Source organism: Pan troglodytes, chromosome X (genome assembly GCF_028858775.2).
Source record: "Pan troglodytes isolate AG18354 chromosome X, NHGRI_mPanTro3-v2.0_pri, whole genome shotgun sequence".
NCBI classification, from domain to species: domain Eukaryota; kingdom Metazoa; phylum Chordata; class Mammalia; order Primates; family Hominidae; genus Pan; species Pan troglodytes.
In genome coordinates this window covers 41,320,816-41,340,386 of record NC_072421.2, presented here as the reverse complement: position 1 = coordinate 41,340,386, position 19,571 = coordinate 41,320,816, and the positions used below count along the sequence as shown (strand labels likewise).

General features: G+C 39.5%; 1 protein-coding gene, 1 long non-coding RNA gene and 1 pseudogene across 2 annotated transcripts in view; 2 read left to right on the top strand and 1 right to left on the bottom strand.

Moving 5' to 3' along the window:
- Positions 1 to 289: 289 nt before the first annotated feature.
- LOC742269 (large ribosomal subunit protein eL32-like) lies at positions 290 to 1,431 on the bottom strand. Its single transcript, XM_054676478.1, has 2 exons — positions 1,331 to 1,431; positions 290 to 737 (listed from the first exon to the last, which is right to left on the bottom strand). The coding sequence occupies exons 1-2, from the start codon at positions 1,429 to 1,431 to the stop codon at positions 290 to 292; spliced, it is 549 nt and encodes a 182-aa protein (XP_054532453.1).
- Positions 1,432 to 10,939: 9,508 nt separating this feature from the next.
- LOC129138624 (uncharacterized) overlaps positions 10,940 to 19,571 on the top strand; it is a 46,103-nt gene continuing 37,471 nt past the window's right edge. The window contains exon 1 of the long non-coding RNA XR_008541947.1: positions 10,940 to 11,063. This is a non-coding gene — a long non-coding RNA (uncharacterized LOC129138624). The remainder of the gene's footprint in view (positions 11,064 to 19,571) is intronic.
- On the top strand, positions 17,139 to 18,095 carry LOC739666 (syntenin-1-like; annotated as a pseudogene).

The window sequence follows — 19,571 nt, the reverse complement described above, 5'->3', positions numbered from 1 at the left end:
CGCCTCCCGAGTTCAAGAGAGTCTCCTGCCTCAGTCTCCCGAATAGCTGGGATTACAGGTGTGTGCCACCATGCCTGGCTAATTTTTGTGTTTTCAGTAGAGACGAGGTTTCGCCATGTTGGCCAGACTGATCTCAAACTCCTGACCTCGGGTGATCCGCCTGCCTCGGCCTCCCAAAGTGCTGGGATTACAGGCGTGAGCTGCCACGCCAGGCCCCCTCTACTATTTTTTTTTTTTTTTTGGCAGTTTTTATGGTTTTCTTTAAACATAAAACATGCACGCGAGCCGCCTATTCATTTTCTTTGCTGCGCAGTATGGCATTGAGGTTGTTGACTCTGATGGCCAGCTGGGCTGCTCTTTCCACGATGGCCTTGCAGTTCTTGGAGGAAACATTGTGAGCGATCTTAGCACAGTAAGATTTGTTGCACATCATCAGCACTTCCAGCTCATTGATGTCATGGACCAGGAATTTCCGGAAACCATTGGGCAGCACGTGCTTTGTTTTTTTGTTGCTCCCACAACCAACGATGGGCTTCAAGATCTGGCCCTTGAACCTTCTACAAACCCTATTGTCAATACCTCTGGGTTTCTGCCAGTTAGGCTTGATTTTGACATACCAGTCTGACTGGTACAGGATGAACTTCTTGGTTCTCTTTTTGACAATCTTGAGTTTCACAAGGGGTCTGAGGGCAGCTGTGATGCCAAGGAGGAGATGGCTGCAACCTCTGTAGGCAGCACTGAGGAAGAGAGAATATCCTCTACTATTTTATTTTATTGTTTTATTTTTTGAGACAGAGTCTTGCTCCATTGCCCAGGCTGCAGTGCAGTGGCATGATCATGGCTCACTACAGCCTCGACCTCCTAGGCTCAAATGATCCTCCTGGGATTACATGTGTGAGCCACCATGCCAGGCCCATTTCTTTTTAAGTTAAGCATTTTATCACGCCTGTAATCCCAGCACTTTGGGAGGCTAAGGCAGGCTGATCACCTGAGATCAGGAGCTTGAGACCAGTCTGGCCAACATGGTGAAACCCCGTCTCTACTGAAAATACAAAAAAAAAAAAAAAAATTGGCCAGGCATGGTGGCCAAACACCTGTAATCCCAGCTACTCGGGAGGCTGAGGCAGGAGAAATGCTTGAACCCAGGAGACAGAGGTTGCAGTGAGCTGAGATTGCACCACTGCACTCCAGCCTGGGCAACAAGAGCAAAACTCTGTCTCTAAATAAATAAATCAAATAATAAATTAATTAAGCATTTTATTTTGAGATAATTATAGATTCACATGCAGTTGTAAGAAAAAATATAGAGACATTTCCATATATCCTTTACCCAGTTTCCCCAATGGTAATATCTTGCAAAACTTTAGTCCAATAACACAAGCAGGATATTGACACTATTACATCGTCAATACCGGTACAGAACATTTCCATCATCACAAGGATTCCCTCATGTTGCCCTTTTATGGCTATACTCCTCTCCCATCTCACCTTGATCCCTGGCAACCACTAATCTGTTATCCACTCCTATGATTTTGTCAAGAAAGTTACAGAAATGGAATCATACAGTATATATAGCCTTTTCTTTCTTTCATTTTCTTTTTCTTTTCTTTTCTTTTTTTTTTTAGAAACAGGGTCTCATTCTGTCACCCGGGCTGGAGTGCAGGAGCTTTGACCTCCTGGGCTCAAGCAATCCTCCTGTCATTGCCTCCTGAGTATCTGGACTACAGTGCGCACCAGCATACCTGATTATTTTTTAAATTTTTTGTAGAGATAGGGTCTCACTATGTTGCCCAGACTGGTCTTGAACTCCTTGAATTCCTGGCGTTAAGCGATTTTCCCACCTCAGCCTCCCAAAGTGCTAGCATTACAGGTGTGAGCCACTGTGCCCAGTCAGTTTTTTTTGTTTGTTTGTTTGTTTGTTTTGTTTTTAACTATTGAGTTTTCAGAGTTCTTTATAGATTCCATATACCAGTCCTTTGTTGGATAATGGGTTTACAAGTATTCTCTCCCAGTTTGTAGCTCATCTTTTCATCTTCTTAGCAGAATCTTTCCTAGAGAAAAATTTTTAAATTTTGATGAGGTCCAACTTACCAATTTTTCACTTATGGCTTGTGCTTTCGATGTTAAGTCTAAGATCCCTTTGCCTCTGCCTAAACCCCGACAATTTTCACCTATATTATTTTCTAAAGGTTTTCTAATTTCATGTATTACATTTAAGTTGGTGATCCACTTGAGTTAATTGTTGTTCATAAAGGGTAAGATTTAGGTCAATGTTCATTTTTTTGCCTATGGATGTCCAATTGCTCCAACATCATTTGTTGATAAATCTTTATTTTCTCCATTTAGCTGTTGTGCACCTTTGTCAAAGATCATTTCACCAAACTTGTGTGGGTCTATTTATGGGTTCTGTGTCCTATTCTATTGATCTATGTGTCTTTCCCTCCACCAATAACACACAGTCCTAATTATTGTAGCTATATGATAAGTCTTGAAACTGGGTATAGTAATTCCTCCCACTTTATTCTTCTTTAAATTTTGTTTTTATTGAGGCCGGGGATGGTGGCTCACGCCTGTAATCCCAGCACTTTGGGAGGCTGAGGCGGGTGGATCACCTGAGGTCAGGAGTTCGAGACCAGCCTGACCAACATGGTGGAACCCCGTCTTTACTAAATACAAAAAGTTAGCCAGAGGTGGTGGCACATGCCTGTAATCCCAGCTTCTTGGGAGGCTGAGGTAGGAGAATTGCTTGAACCCGGGAGGCGGAGGTTGCAGTGAGCTGAGATCGTGCCATTGCACTCCAGCCTGAGCAACAAGAGCGAAACTCCATTTAAAAAAAAAAAAAATTGTTTTCACTAGTCTAGTTCCTTACTTTTCCATATAAATTTTAGAATAATCTTGTGTATATCTGTAAAAATTCTTGCTAGGAATTTGATAGTATTTGCATTAAACCTGTATATCAATTGATGTATTTACTATGTTGAATCTTCCAATCCGTGAACATAGTATATTTCTCCAGATATTTAAATCTTTTATTTCTTTCATCAACATTTTTGTAGTTTTCACCATATAAGTCCTATATATGTTTTTTTCATTTTTATCGTGTTTAAATATACATAAAATGTATCATTTTAACCTTTTTTTTTTTTTTTTTTTGAGACAAGATCTTGCTCTGTCACCCAGGCTGGAGTGCAGTGGCGCGATCACAGCTCAATACAACCTCCACCTCCTGGGTTCAAGCTATCCTCCCACCTCAGCTTACCTAGTAGCTGGGACCACAGGCACACACCACCATGCCTGATTAATTTTTGTATTTTTTTTGTACAGACAGGGTTTTGCCATGTTGCCCAGGCTGGTCTCAAACTCCTGGACTCAAGTGATCTACTTGCCTCAGCCTCCCAAAGTGTTGGGATTACAGGCGTGAGCCACTGCGCCTGGCCTTAACCATTTTTAAGTGTATAGTTCGGTGGCATTAAATATATTCATAATGTTGTGCAACCATCATTACTTTCCATCTCCATAATTCTTTTCATCATGTAAAACTGAAATTCTATACCTATTAAACATAACTCCCCACTTCCCAATTCCCCCAGCCCCTGGCAGCTACCATTCTACTGTCTTTTTCTATGATTTTGACTATTCTAAGTACCTCATATAAGTGGAATCATACAGTATTTGTCTTTTTATGACTGGCTTATTTCACTTAGCATAATGTCTTCAAGGTTTATCCATGTTGTAGCATGTGCCAGAATTTCCTTCCTTTTTAAGGCTGAATAATATTCCATTGTAATGGATAGACCACATTTTGCTTACCCATCTATCTGTTGATGGACATTTGGATTGCTTCTACATTTCAGCATTTGTGAATAATGCTGCTATAAACATGGGTATATAAATATCTCTTCAGGACCCTGCTTTCAGTTCTTTGGGGTATATACCCAGAAATGGAATTGTTGAATCATATGACAATCCTATTTGTAATTTTTAAAGGAACTGCCATGCTGTTTTCCACAGTGACTGTATCATTTTATATTCCCACCAACAGTGTATAAGGGTTCCAATTTCTCCACATCCTTACCAACACCTTTTACTTTCTGTTTGTTTGTTTGTTTGTTTGCTTGCTTTTGTTTTTTTGAGACAGAGTCTCCCTCTGTTGCCCAGGCTGGAGTTCAGTGGTGTGATCTCAGCTCACTGCTACCTCCGTCTCCCAGGTTCAAGTGATTCTCCTGCCTCTGTCTGCTGTGTAGCTGGGACCATAGGTGCAAGCCACCACGGCCGGCTAATTTTTGTATTTTTAGTAGAAACGGGGTTTTGCCAGGCTGGTCTTGAACTCCTGACCTCAGGCGATCCACCTGCTTTGGCCTCCAAAAGTGCTGGGATTACAGGCATGAGCCACCGCACCCAGCCCTACTTTGTTTTTTTAAATAGTAGCCACCCTAGTAGGTGTGAGGTGTTATATCATTGTAATTTTGATTTGCATTTCCCAAATGATTAATGATATTGAGCATCTTTTCATGTGCTTATTGGCCATCTATATATCTTCTTTGGAGAATGTTATGTTTGTTCTGAATTATTTTAAATGATACTTTATTTTCAATTGTGAAAATGTTCACATGTTCATTGCCAGTATATAAAAATACAATTGATTTTTAATGTTATTCTTGAACACTGTCTTTGCTGAAATCACTTATCAGTTCTAGTAGGTTTTTGTTTTGTTTTGTTTGTAAATCCCTTAGGATTTTCTACATATACTACCATGCCATCAACAAATAGGGACAGTTTGAAAGAATTCCTTCCAATCTGTATGCCTTATATTCCTTTTTCTTGCCTTATTGTGCTGGCTAGAACTTCCAGTACTATGTTGAATATGAGTAGTGAGAGTGGCCATTTTTGGCTTCTTCCCTATCCTAAGGGGAAAGCATTCAGTCTTTTGTTGTTTTTGTTGTTTTTTAGATGGAGTCTCGCTCTGTTGCCCAGGCTGAAGTGCAGTGGTGCAATCTCGGCTCACTGCAACCTTCACCTCCCGGGTTCAAGTGATTCTTCTGCCTCAGCCTCCTGAGTAGCTGGGATTACAGGCATGTGCCACCATGCCCGGCTAATTTTTGTATTTTTAATAGAGACGGGATTTCACCATATTGGCCAGGCTGGTCTTGAACTCCTGACCTCATGATCCGCCCACCTCAGCCTCCCAAAGTGCTGGGATTACAGGTGTGAGCCACCACGCCCGGCCAGCATTCGGTCTTTTATCATTAAGTATTATATTAACTGTAGGGTTTTTGTAGATGCTCTCTATCAAGTTGAAAAAGTTCCCCTCTATTCCTAATTTGCTTAGAGTTTTCTGATTATCATAAGTGGGTATTGAATTTTGTCAAACGCTTTTTCTTTATCAATTGATATGGTCACATGAGTTTTCTTCTTTAGCTTAGTAATATGATGAATTCTATTAAGTAGTTTTAGCAAATTGAACCAGTCTTGCACCCCAGGAATAAAGTCTACTTTATCATGTTGTATAATTCTTTTTATATATTGTTGAATTTTATTTGCTAATATTTAGTTAAGAACTTTTGCATGTACATTCATGAGGAAAATTGGTCTGTAATATCTTTTTTTTTGTACTATCTTTGTCTAGTTTTCTTACCAGGATAATAGCTTCATAAAATGAATTGAGAAGTGTTCCATCCTCTTCTATTTTCTAAAGCAGATTGTTTAGAATTAGTTTAATTCTTTTAAATTTGGTAGAATTTTCCAGTGGAATCATCTGATATTTCTTTTTTGGGAGAAGTTAAATTACAAATTCAATTTCCTTAATATATAGAGATTCAAACTATATATTTCATATTGGGTGAGTTGTTTTAGTTTGTTATTTTTGATTAATTGGTCTATTTCCTCTAAGTTGTCAAATTTATGTGTAGAGTTGTTCATAGTATTCCCTTATTTTACTTTTGATGTCTGCAGGGTCTATAGTGATAGCCCCTATTTCATTTCTGATATAGTGATAGCCCCTATTTCATTTCTGATATTGGTAATTTTAACTTTTTCTTTCTTTGTCAATCTTGATAGAGATTTGTCAATTTTATTGATGATTTCAAAGAGCAAGCTCTGTGTTTCATTGATTTTCTCTATTGTTTTGCTGTTTTCAATTTCATTGATTTCTGCTCTTATCTTTATTACGCATCTCCTTTTGCTTGGTTTGGGTTTATTTTGCTTTTCTTTTTCTATATTTTTTTTCTCATAGCCACTACCAGGACCCATTTTTCTAAATTCTTGAGGTATATTCTGCTCTTGTTGAGTAGAGTATTCTATACACGTTGATTAGACCCTGTTGGTTGATGATATTGTTGAGCTTTTCTATATCCTTGCTGATTTTCTGGCTAGTTGTACTATCAGTTGTTGAGAGAGGGATGTTGACGTCTGTAATTGTGAATTTGCATATTTCTCCTTTCAGTTCTATCAGATCTTGATTCACATACTTTGCTGCTCTGTTACTTAGTGCAAACACATTTTAGGAGTGCTATGTCCTTTTGGTGTACTGACCCATTTATCATTATATAATGTCCTTTTCTGTCTGTGGTAACTTTCTTTTCTTTGCAGTCTACTTTATCTGATATAATAGAGCTTTTCCTATTTCGTCGTGATTAATGCTTGTATTATACATCTTTTTCCATCCTTTTACTTTCAATCTGCGTTTATCATTATATTGTAAATAAGTTTCTTATAGACAGTATATAGCTGGGTCATGCTTTTTGATCCACTCTGCCAAAGTAGTATATTTAGACAATCTACATTAAATATAATTATATTTGCTACTTTATTTCTTGTTTTCTGTTTGTTATTTCTCCTTTTCATTTTCTATTTTCTTTCTCCTGCCTTCCATATTGATTTATTTATAGTGTTCTTTAGTGTATCTCTTTGTATTGTTTTCTTATTGATTTCTCTAGGAATTACATTATACATACATATCTATCACGGTCTACTTGGCTCATCACTTTGCCAGTTTGAGTGAAGCATAGAAATCTAACCTCTATGTCTATTTATTCTCCCCCATTTATATAATTGTCTTGAAATTTCTTCCAGAGCCATTTAAAACTATATCAGTGTTATATTTTTTGCTTAAACTGTCAAATATGATTTATAAAACCCAGAAGGAGAAGGAAAGTCTATTGTATTTACCCAGATCTTTTGCTTGTCATGTTCTCTCTTCCTTTCTCATGTTCCAAGGTTACTTCTTTTATCATTTCCTTTTTGTTTAATGAACTTCCTTTAGCCATTATTTAGAGTAGATCTGCTGGTAACAAATTATCTTAGTTTCCCTATATTTGAGAATGTCTTTATTTCCCCTTCATTCCTGAAGGATATTTTCACTGGATATAGAAATGCAGGTTGAGGCTGGGCGCAGTGGCTCACATCTGTAATCCCAGCACTTTGGGAGGCCAAGGTGGGTGGATCACTTGAGGTCAGGAGTTTGAGACCAGCCTGGCCAACATGGTGAAACCTCGTCTCTACTAAAAATACAAAAATTATCTGGGTGTGGTGGCAGGCACCTGCAGTCCCAGCTACTCAGGAGGCTGAGGCAGGAAAATCATTTGAACCCGGGAGGCGGAGGTTGCAGTAAGCCGAGATTGCACCACTGCACTCCAGCCTGGGTGGCAGAGCAAGATTCCATCTCAAAAAAAAAAAAAAAAAAGAAAAGAAAAGAAATGCAGGTTGACAATTCTTTTCTTTTAGTACTTGAAAGATATTGTGCCACTTCCTTCTACTCTGTCTCCTAATGTGAAATCCTGTTATTCGGTTGTTTTTCTCTTGCCATAAGATGTCATTTCTCTTTTGATGCCTTCATAATTTTTTCTTTGTCTTTAGTTTATAGAAGTTTGATTATATGTGTCTCAGTTTGAATTTCTTTGGGTTTATTCTGTTTAGAGTTCACTCAGCCTCTTGAATCTATAGGTTTATGTCTTTTGCCAAATTGGGGTGTTTTTAGCCATTATTTCTTTGAATACTTTCTTAGCCCTACCCTCTTTATCCTCTCCTTTTGGGTCTTCAGTAATACCAATGCTAGATCTTTTGTTAAAGTCCCACATGTTCCTGAGGCGCTGTTTATTTATTTATTTATTCTATATTTTATTCGTGTCAAGTGTGCTTGTAATTGCTCATTGCATTATTTTTATGATGGCTGCTTTAAAATTTGTGTCAGAAAATTTTATCTCATGTTTCATCTCAGTGTTGGCATCTAAAGATTATCTTTGTTCATTCAGTTTGAGATTTTCCTTGTTTCTAGTGTAATGAGTGATTTTTGATTGAAATTTGGACACTTTGGGTATTATGTTATGACTCTGTATCTTATTTAAACCTGATGTTTTAGCTGGCTTTTTGGACACTACATTGGCAAGGGAAGGGGGTGGGGTGTCCCCTCATTACTGCCAGGTCAGCAGAGAAAGTCTATTCGGCCTCTGTTGACATCTCGGGGGGTGTTCTTTATTATTGCTGGGTGGGGTGGGAGTTCAGGCTCCTCACTAGGCCTCCACTGACACCTCAGGGAGAGGATGGCATCAATACTGCTGAGCAATGGTGAAAGTCCTGACTTTCTACTATGCTTCTTCTGATACTGCCCAAGGAGGAAGGATGCGGGCTGGAAGTACAGGTTGCCTATGTGGTTTCCTCATCACTACCCAGCAGGGATAAACGTACTGGCTCCATACTTGGCCTTCTCTGAAGATATCCCAGTGGGTGGGTTAGGGCACATTGCTATAGCCTGGCGAGTGGAATTCTAGGCTCCCCACTTGGCCTCTGCTGGTATGAATGAGGATGGGGCTACATTTTTTTTTTTTCCTGTGATGTTTAGTCAGAGCAGAGCAGTTTCTGTCTAAAAGTTTTCTCTTTTCTTGTGTTGTTCCTTTCTTGGCCCTTTGGCCAGATAGAGCAGTTTTTGTTAGGTCTTTTTTAGTTTGCACTTATTGATATTTCCAAGTGCCATCTTCTTCAAAGTCTCCTCCTTTCAAAGAAAGTGCCTCCTTTCAAAGTCTTCTTATGTTCATTTCATATATAATGTCCAGAGTTTTTCATTGTACTTAGTAGGAGGAGTAAGGAAAAGTATGCCTACTTCTTCTTGGAAGCCGGAATTTCCAAGTTTTAAAGACTTGTTATTAAATCATACCATACATATGGAAAAGGGCACATATCTTAAGCATACAGGACAATGAAGCTTTACCAACAATACACCCATGTAACTAGAATGCAGATCAAGAAACCGAACACAACCAATACCTTTCAGAAGCTTCCTTATGTTCCCTCTGATCACAAGCCCCCCACCCCTGCAAAGTTAACCACTATCCTAATTCCTGACAGTATAGATTAGTGCTCTCTATCTTTGTGCTTTATATAATGGGCCCCTTTAAAAATATGTAAATACCCTTGGGAGATTTAATGTCCTAAGATGTCATTGACCAACACCTTACAATGAATTAATTTATCATATAATTTTATTTACATTTGATAACAATACATTTATTAATAACATTATAAAACACATTAAAGTTATAATAACCTTTCTCATGCTTCATATCATTTGATTCTTACAAATGCCTATGAAATAGATTGTATTATTAACCTCATTTAAGGTGAGAAAATTTAGGCTCAAAGAAGTTAAACGATTTGTCTAAGGTCACCCAAGTAACAGGCAGAAAGATTTGGCAGCCCTGGAAGAAAGGGACCTTCTTTGTCCACCTGTCCATGCATCAATTTCAGAGAAGAATCTGATTGGCTCTGGTTTAGTCTTCTGACCACTAAATGTCAAGGGCGGGAAAGGACACTGATTGACCTAGCCATCATAGTCATGTGGAGTCAGGGAGGGGATCTTCAAGTGACCCAGAGGAGGGATTGAGAAAGCAAGCTAGACAGACAAAACTTCACTTACCACAGCCCCTAGTGGGAACAAAAACAATTATTCCTATTTCTTGATTTTTATGGACATGTTAAAATAATCAAAACTCCTGTGTCTTTTTTTTTTTTTTGCCTCATTCTCTGTGTCCACATATGACTCATTTTAAGAGTTTAGAATCACATTTTGTATTACCTGGAATGGATTGGAATGGAAGAGACTCTTTATCCTCTTAGTATATAGATGAGGGAAAGGAGGATGGTAAGACAGTATTTCGCCCAATTTCATATACATACTTGTTTTATGTTTTTTCCTCCACATTCATGTATCATAAGAATAACTTCATGAAATTAACAATTTAATGAAAAAAATTATTCTCTAACCCCAATGCCCCAACATATTTTCATGTGTCTTCCAGTCTTTGTCAAGTTATCTATTTATCTATATTTATATACTTACATATAAATACCATCAAGCCTGGTTAATTTCTTATGTTTTTGTAGGGACAGGTTCTCGCCATGTTGAGCAGGCTGGTCTCGAATTCCTGGCCTCAAGTGATCCTCCCACCTCGGCCAAAGTGCTGGGATTACAGTCATGAGCCACTGCGCCCAGCCACTCACTGATTGTTTTGATCCTAGCGGAAAATCATTCAAAGCAAAACCTCTCAGGGACATCAACATTTGAGAAGGAGACCCTTTTAAGACAGAAAAGTGTTCCTGAACTGGAGAGAGGAAATCTGCTCTTAGAAGGCCCTCTACTAAAAGACAGACTTTGCCATAGTGCTGGTGTTGCAAAGCCAGTAAGACAGTCCCCACCCCCAAAGAGCTCAAGTTTCTGGTTTCATTTCATGCACCTTTAGTAACCTCCAGCTAAATGCAGGCTGCCCCACCTCTGCCTAGAATAATAAGGGGTTCTTGGACTCTCCATCAATAGGTCCTGTCAGACAAGCCATCTGTATCATTCCAGGTCCTGGCAGGAAACAGATGGCACCCTCAGATTGAGTAAATTGAGAAGAGTTTAATAAAGAGACTATTTACAAAGGAATATCAGGGTATAGGGAAACCACAGGCCAGAAGGAGCAGAAGGAGAAAGCAATCACTGGAAACTGGAGAGAGAAAATCCTGTGAAGAGGGCCTCTTGACAGGAGCTGTGGCTTTTGGTCCAGGGACACAGCCAGCCAGCTCTCAAGAAGGTATTTGGGGGAAATAAATACTCTGACCTCTCTCCTTTCGGTTTTCCACCTCCTGCTGGTAGCCAAGGTCAACTGGAAGGCAGAGGGCATAGAAACCGTTTGATGGAGTTCATCCAGGCCCGCCTCTAGGAGCATAGAGTGGGTGGAGAAGGGTGGGGTGGGTCTGGAGGGGTCAAAGGAAGCCATGTGGTCCACCATGTGATTTTGGAAATACTCTGCTGCAGTTCTTTGTCCAGGTTGGTTGCTATCAGCACTTCTGGTGGGGTTGGGGGTGGAGGTGGCGGGTTGGGGTGGCCTCTTCCTGAGTATTTCTAGCAGGAGGTAGAGCAACTTACCTGGTCCTGTTCTGCCTGGGTTGTAGGCTCTCTGTTCATCTCCAGTGCCCACAAAAGGCAGTGTCATCCACGAAAGAGGATGCCTGCTCTGAGCCCCAGCCTCTAGGCAGGGGGCTACCTTCCCATACCTGTCCTGCCAGTCTTCTTTTTCTTTTTCTTTTTCTTCTCTTCTTTTCTTTTCTTTTTTCTTTTCTTTTTTTTTTTTTTTTTTTGGTGGAGTCTCATTCTGTAGCCCAGGCTGGAATGCAGTGGCACAATTTCTGGTCACTGCAACCTCTGCCTCCTGGGTTCAAGAGATTCTCCTGCCTCAGCCTCCCGAGTAGCTGGGGCTACAGGTGCGTGCCACCACGCCTGGCTACTTTTTGTATTTTTAGTAGAGATGGAGTTTTACTATGTTGGCTAGGCTGGTCTCAAATTCCTGGCCTCAAGTGATCCGCCCACCTTGGCCTCCCAAAATGTTGGGATTACTGGTGTGAGCCACCGTGCCTGGCCATGCCAGCCCTATTTCTTGTCCCCTGCCACGCCTTGAATGGCTAGTTGCCTCTACAAGTGGGCTGCTACACACCCTCAGCATTACCGGTCCCCTGGATCATTCACAGCCCCACCTGGTTCCCTCAGGTTCCCCACGGCTACCAGAAGTGAGGACACACAACCCCTGTGTCTGTGAGGACTTCACCTAGGCCATTGACCTACCTGGGGTCCCTGTGCTCACTCCACCTCCATGCTCCAGCTGGCCTTTGCTCCCTCTCCCACTGGCCAGCTCAGTTCCTCTTTATTCCTAGCCTGCAATGTAGGATCTGCTACAGTAGAAGGCCTTTCCTTTGAAGATAAAAGTTAACCAATGTGCAATTTAATAAACCAGGATGTTAATTTATAATCAGAAACCTAAAGACACTGGGTTCTTGTAGCTGCTTTACTGGAACTCTCTCTCCATGTAAGACATGAGGGAGGTTAAAGGAAGATTGGGAGGCTGGGCGTGGTGGCTTATACCTGTAATCCCTGCACTTTGGGAGGCTGAAGCAGGATCATCACTTGAGGCAAGGAGTTCAAGACAAGCCTGGACAATATAGTGAGACCCTGTCTCTACAAAAAAATAAATAAATACAAATAAAGGAAGGTTGGGGGGCTGGAGTGGATGAGAGACTTTCTTTTTACTCTGTATTCAGTTTTAGTGTTTAAAGGTTGCTTTTACAACCAAGTTTATATTTTACTTTAATGTTTTTGTTTTTGTTTCTTGAGACGGAGTTTCACTCTTGTCGCCCAGGCTGGAGTGCAGTGGTGTGACCTCAGCTCACTGCAATCTCCGCCTCCCAGGTTCAAGCGATTTTCCTACCCCAGCCTCCCGAGTGGCTGGGATTACAGGCTTGTGCCACCATGCCTGGCTAATTTTTTTGTATTTTTAGTTGAGACGGGGTTTTACCATGTTGGCTAGTCTGGTCTCAAACTCCTGACCTCAGGTGATCCACCTGCCTTGGCTTTTCAAAGCACTGGGATTACAGGCATGAGCGCCCACACCCGGCCTACTTTAAAATTTTTATAACACTATTTTTAAAAAGAATTGGAACTAATTGTAACCAGTAACTCTGAATGGTACGAATAATAGAAGCACAGTACACATTGTAGACACAAATCACAAAAATGATGAGAAGGGCAAGGCCACTGAAGATGGACTTGAAATTTCTGCTCAAGGTAGCCCCTGCTTCAGTGAGGATAGAACCATGTACGTTTCCCTAGTTATGTGAGGAGTTTGTGTGGAAACCTGAGTTAACTACTACGGCATGTTTGATTTATCTCCATGATGGTCTGGCATCCTGCAGAGGTAGGTGCTCTGGGATGCTGTCCAGTTGGCTTGCCCCTACCTGGCTCTCACTGTGTCCTTACCACTTGCTGGGAGATCCCATGGCTGCATTGGAGCTTCCATGTGTTTCATTTGATAATTGATGTTGAGGACTGACAGGTAGAGGAGTTGATATTTATACTTTGGGGTCATTTAGATATTTGTTGAGAATGAGGGCCAGGCATGGTGGCTCACGCCTGTAATCCCAGCACTTTGGGAGGCCAAGGCAGGCAGATCGCTTGAGGTCAGGAGTTTGAGACCAGCCTGGCCAACATGGTGGAAACCCCGTCTCTACTAAAAATACAAAAACTAGCTGGGTGTGGTGGCATGCGCCTGTAGTCCCAGTTACTTGGGAGGCTGAGGCAGGAGAATCGCTTGAACCTGGGAGGCGAAGGTTGCAGTGAGCAGAGATTGTGCCACTGCACTTCAGCCTGGGGGACAGAGCAAGACTCTGTCTAAAAAAAAAAAGAATGAGGCCATTCCTAACCAAAACTCTGAAGCACGTAGTTTGTTTCTGCTGTCCTTCCACCTTCCTTGACTACCCCACCTACCTGGGAGGTCCATCCTGGGGACAGTGGGGTACAATTATGAGCAACCATAGGCCTATGCTGAGGGCCTCTGGAGAAACTCACCTCTTCCTCCCTCTCCTCTTCATCACCTGGCTGAAGCTCTGGGTACTGGCCTCCCAAGGTGAACGTAAGAAAGAGGCTCTCAAGTGTTGGTTGAAACTTGAACACAGCTGGCTTCCTGAGCTGAGGGAGATATTAAGATGTGTAAGATATTTAACTGTTAACTAGGGATCTCTGTAGATTTGTGTGAGGAACAATAACCCAACTCTATAATAATCTCCAATAAAGCTTTGAAAAACAAGACCAGTAATAACTTACTAGTATCTTGCCCTAATGGATATTAAAACTCTCTATAAAGCTAGTGTAATCAAAAAAGTAGGACATTGGAGAATAGATCAGTGAAATAGAATAAAGAAGAAAGAAACTGATTTTATCAGAACTTAATACAGTGTATAATAAAGGTGGCATTTCAATTCAGTAATGGCTTATTTAATAAATGATGCTAGAATAATTGCCTAGCACATGAAAAACACAAAGACAAACTCCTATTTAATTCATCTTTAATTACAGAAGATACAAAGGTAAAGTAAAAAAATTTAGGAGAATATTTATGTAATATTTAGCTAGGGAGACCTTCTTAAACAACACAAGAAACTCAGAAATCATAAAAGAAAAAAAAGATTGATAATATAGACAATTAAAATTATTCAGTTGCACAAGACACCATGAAAAGTCAAAGGACAACTAAGAAGCTGTGAGAAAATAGTCGCAATTAATGATAGATAAATTAATATCTATAATATTAGAATTAATATCAATATTCATAATATTAAGTTGAACTGTATAAAATTGCTGATAGTCAACTGTTTTTGACCAAAAGAAATGGCAATTTTCATGCCAACCCAACACACAGTGCTTCTATATATTGATAAGAAAAAGACAACCCAATAGAAAAAAGGTGAAGACTATAAATTATAAACAGGTAATTCTTAGAACAGAAAATGCAGATAACTGATATATAAAACATGTGATTATAAATATGTGAATATATATGTTAAAATAATAGCAGAAGGATGACTACTACTAAAAAAAAAAAAAGAAAAGAACACAACAGATGGCTACTATCAAAAAAAAAAAACAGAAGATAACGAGTGTTGGCAAGGATATGTAGAAATCCCTTGTGCACTGTTGGTGGGAATGTAAAATGGTGCAGCTGCTATGGAAAACAGTATGGCGGTTCCTCAAAAAAAAAAAAATAGAATTACACATGATCCAGCAATTCTACTTCTGGGTATATACTCAAAACAATTGAAAGCGGAGTCTCAAAAATTTATTTGTACACCCATGTTTATAGCAGCATTAGTCAGGATAGCCAAAAGGTGGAAGCAACCCAAATGTCCACTGACAAATGAATGAGTAAACAAAATATGATATAGATACACAATGGAATATTATTCAGCCTTAAAAAGAAAGTAAAGTCTGACTCATGCTATGACATGGATGAACATTGAAGACATGCTACGTGAAAGAAGCTAGTCACAAAAAGACAAATATTGTATGGTTCCATTTATATGGGGTACCTAGAGTAGTCAAATTCATAGAGACAGAAAGTAGAATGGTGGTTGCCAAGGGCCAAGGGGGGTGGGGAATGGAGAGTTATTATTTAATGGGTGGAGAGTTTCAACTTTGCAAGATTAAAAAGGGTTCTGGAGATTGGTTGCATACCACTGTAAATGTACTTAACACTGCTGAACTGTACACTTAAAAATTAAGATGGTTAATTTTATGTTATGACAATTAAAAAATTTTGAAAAGCACACACAAAAATAATAGGATAACACTTTTCATCCATAAGGCAAAATTTAGAACTAATTTTGACAGTGATGTGGGAAAGTTTGTAGTTTCTTTAATTTCTGTTGGAGAATTGCCATAGCATTTTAAGAAAGTAATTTGGTAGGATCTATTAAAATCAAAGATGCACATATTCTTTGACACAGTAATCCCACTTTTGGGACTCTAGCCTATAGAAATACTTGTACAAATACATAAGTATATATGTGTAAAGATGTTTTTTGCATTGGTCATAACTGGAAATAATCTCCCCACCAAAAACGGGCAAATGGTTGGATATTACACAACTATTTATTTATTTATTTTTAAATTTTATTTTATTTTAAGTTCCGGGATACATGTGTAGGACGTGCAGGTTTATTACATAGGTAAACATGTGCCATGGTGGTTTGCTGCACCTATCAGCCCATTACCTAGGTATTAAGCCCCACATGCATTAGCTGTTTCTCCTGATGCTCTCCCTCCCCTCGCCCCCATGACAGGCCCCAGTGTGTGTTGTTTCCCTCCCTGTGTCCATGTGTTCTCATTGTTCAGCTCCCACTTATAAGTGAGAACATATGATGTTTGGTTTTCTGTTCCCGTATTAGTTTGCTGAGAATAATGGCTTCCAGCTCCATCCGTGTCCCTGCAAAGGACATGATCTCATTCCTTTTTATTACCCAACTATTTAAAAGAAAGAGAAACAGCTATAAGGATTGACCTGGAGAGATAAGTATGAGATATTATTTTATTAATAATAATATGACATATTATTGTCAGATAATAAGCAAGTTCCACAGAAAAGCATATAGTATGATTCCACTGGTTTGAAAAGCAAATTTAAAAATCCCTATAATCTGTTTATATATTGTGATGGTTAATTTTGTGTATCATCTTGGCCAGGTTATGGTGCCAAGTTGTTTGCTCAAACACCAGTCTAGATGTTATTGTAAAGATATGTTTTTAGATGTGACTAACATTTAAATCACTAGAGTTTGAATAAAGCAGACTACCTCTATAATGTAGGTGGGCCTCATCTAATCAGTTGAAAGCCTTAAAAACAATGACTGGGGTTCACTGAAGGTGGAGGAATTCTCAAGGCTGCAACATCAACTCTTACCTGAATTCAGATTTCAGACTTGCCAACCCCCACAATCTCATGAGCCAATCCCTTAGAATAAACCACTTCTGGTGAGAAACTCAAAGCTTTCCCAGTAAGACTGGGAAGAAGGCAAGAATGTCACCTCTTACCACTGCTTTTCAATGTTATAATGGAGGTCCTAGCTAATGCAATAAGACAAGAAAAAAAAGGAAAAGATATACAGATTGACAAGGAAGAAATAAAGCTGTCTTTGTTCACAGATGGCATGGTCATCTATGTAGAAAATTCAAGAGAGTTGACAAACACTCTTGGAATTAAGAAGTCATCATAGAGAAGTTGGTGCCGGTGACTGGAGGCTGCGGTGGCGAGTGGGTCCCTGTGGGCTAGAAGAACCCTGCAAAAATGTCTCTCTATCCATCTCTTGAAAACTTGAAGGTAGACAAAGTAATTGGGGCTCAAACTACTTTTTCTACAAACTCTGCCAATCCAGCAATTTTGTCAGAAGCTTCTGCTCCCATCTCTCAAAATGGAAATCTCTATCCCAAATTATATCCAGAGCTCTCTCAATACATGGGCCTGAGTTTAAATGAAGAAGAAATATGTGCAAATGTGGCCATGGTTTCTGGTGCACCAATTCAGGGGCAGTTGGTAGCAAGACCTTCCAGTATGAACTATATGGTGGCTGCTGTAACTGGTAATGATGTTGGAATTCACAGAGCAGAAATTAAGCAAGGGATTTGTGAAGTCATTTTGTGTAAGGATCACAATGGAAAAATTGGACTCAGGCTTAAATCAATAGATAATGGTATATTTGTTCAGCTAGTCCAGGCTAATTCTCCAGCCTCATTGGTTGGTCTGAGAATTGAGGACCAAGTACTCCAGATTAATAGTGAAAACTGTGCAGGGTAGAGCTCTGATAAAGCACACAAGGTGCTCAAACAGAATTTTGGAGAGATTACCATGACCATTCATGACAGGCCGTTTGAATGGACGATTACCATGCATAAGGATAGCACTGGACATGTTGGTTTTATCTTTAAAAATGGACAAATAACATCCATAGTGAAAGATAGCTCTGCAGCCAGAAATGGTCTTCTCACAGAACATAACATCTGTGAAATCAATGGACAGAATGTCATTGAATCGAAGGACTCTCAAACTGCAGACATACTGTCAACATCTGGGACTGTAGTTACTATTACAATCATGCCTGCTTTTATCTTTGAACATATTATTAAGCGGATGGCACCAAGCATTATGAAAAGCCTAATGGACCACACCATTTCTGAGGTTTAAAATTCACGGCACCATGGAAATATAACTGAACGTCTCCAGTTTCCTTCTTTGGCAACTTCGGTATTATGCACATGTAGCTTTCCCAGAGCCAGCGAGCATATGCTGCATGAGGACCTTTCTATCTTTTTTTTTTTTCTTTTTTGAGATGGAGTCTCGCTCTGTCGCCCAGGCTGGAGTGCCAGTAGCACGATCTCGGCTCACTGCAACCTCTGCCTCCCGGGCTCAAGTGATTCTCCTGCCTCAGCCTCCCTAGTAGCTGGGATTACAGGCGTGCACCACCACACCTGGCTAATTTCTGTATTTTTAGTAGGAACGGGGTTTCACCATGTTGGTCAGGCTGGTCTCAAACTCCTGACTTCATGATCCGCCCGCCTCGGCCTCCCAAAGTGCTGGGATTACAGGCATGATCCACTGCACCTGGCCTTCTATCTTACATTATGATTGGGAATCTTACTATTTCATCTGATACCTTGTTCAGATTTCAAAATAGTTGTAGCCTTATCCTGGTTTTACAGAGGTGAAACTTTCAAGAGATTTACTGACTTTCCTAGAATAGTTCCTCTACTGGAAACCTGATGCTTTTTTAAGCCATTGTGATTAGGATGACTGATACAGGTTTAGCTTTGTGTGAAAACCAGTCACCTTTCTCCTAGGTAATGAGTAGTGCTGTTCATATTACTTTAGTTCTATAGCATATTTGCATTTTTAACATGCTACCATAGTACCTTTAGAATGATTGCCTTTGATTTTTTAAAAAATTCTGTTTGTGTGTGTGTGTGTGTGTAACATGCCAATTAAGAACACTGGTTTCATTCCATGTAAGCATTAAACAGTGTATGTAGGTTGCAAGAGATTATGATGGTTGTTCTTAAATTTTAACTACCTTCACTTAAAAGGCCACAGCTTGAACTGTTGCCTTAACTATGTTAAGCATCTAGACTAAAAGCCAAAATATAATTATTGCTGCCTTTTTAAAACCCAAAATGTAGTTCTCTATTAACCTGAAATGTACACTAGCCATTAAATGTATTAACCTGAAATGCACACAGAACAGTTTAATGGTACTTACTGAGCTATAGCATAGCTGCTTAGTTGTTTTTGAGATTTTTTAGTCAACGCATAATGGAAACTTCTTTCTACTAAAAGTTGCCAGTACCGCTTTGTGAGAAGCAAATCACTATATATTTAATGTAAAAATTATTACACTAAATAGGATAAACTTTTGACTCCTCTTTTGTTCATTTGTGGATTAAGTGGTATAAGACTTAATTTTGGCATTTGACTCTTAAGATTATGTAACCTAGCTACTTCAGGATGGTCTTAGGATATTTTTCTGGTAATTTGTTCCATTCCCTGACTCCTCCTTGCAAACAAAATGATAGCGACACTTTATTCTGATTTTTTTCTTCTTTTTGGTTTATGTCTATTCTAATTAAATATGTATACATAAAGTTAAAAAAAGTCATCATATCAAGGTTGCAGGATATAAAGTTAATATACAAAAGTCAATTGCTTTCCTAATACATCAAAAATGAACAA

Coding starts and splice junctions, on each gene's coding strand:
- LOC742269 (XM_054676478.1), bottom strand. CDS start 1,431: ATGGAAATGTTCTGTACCGGTATTGACGATGTAATAGTGTCAATATCC. Junction 738..1,330: donor ATTACCATTGGGGAAACTGG/GTAAAGGATATA, acceptor TCTCTTCCTCAG/TGCTGCCTACAGAGGTTGCA.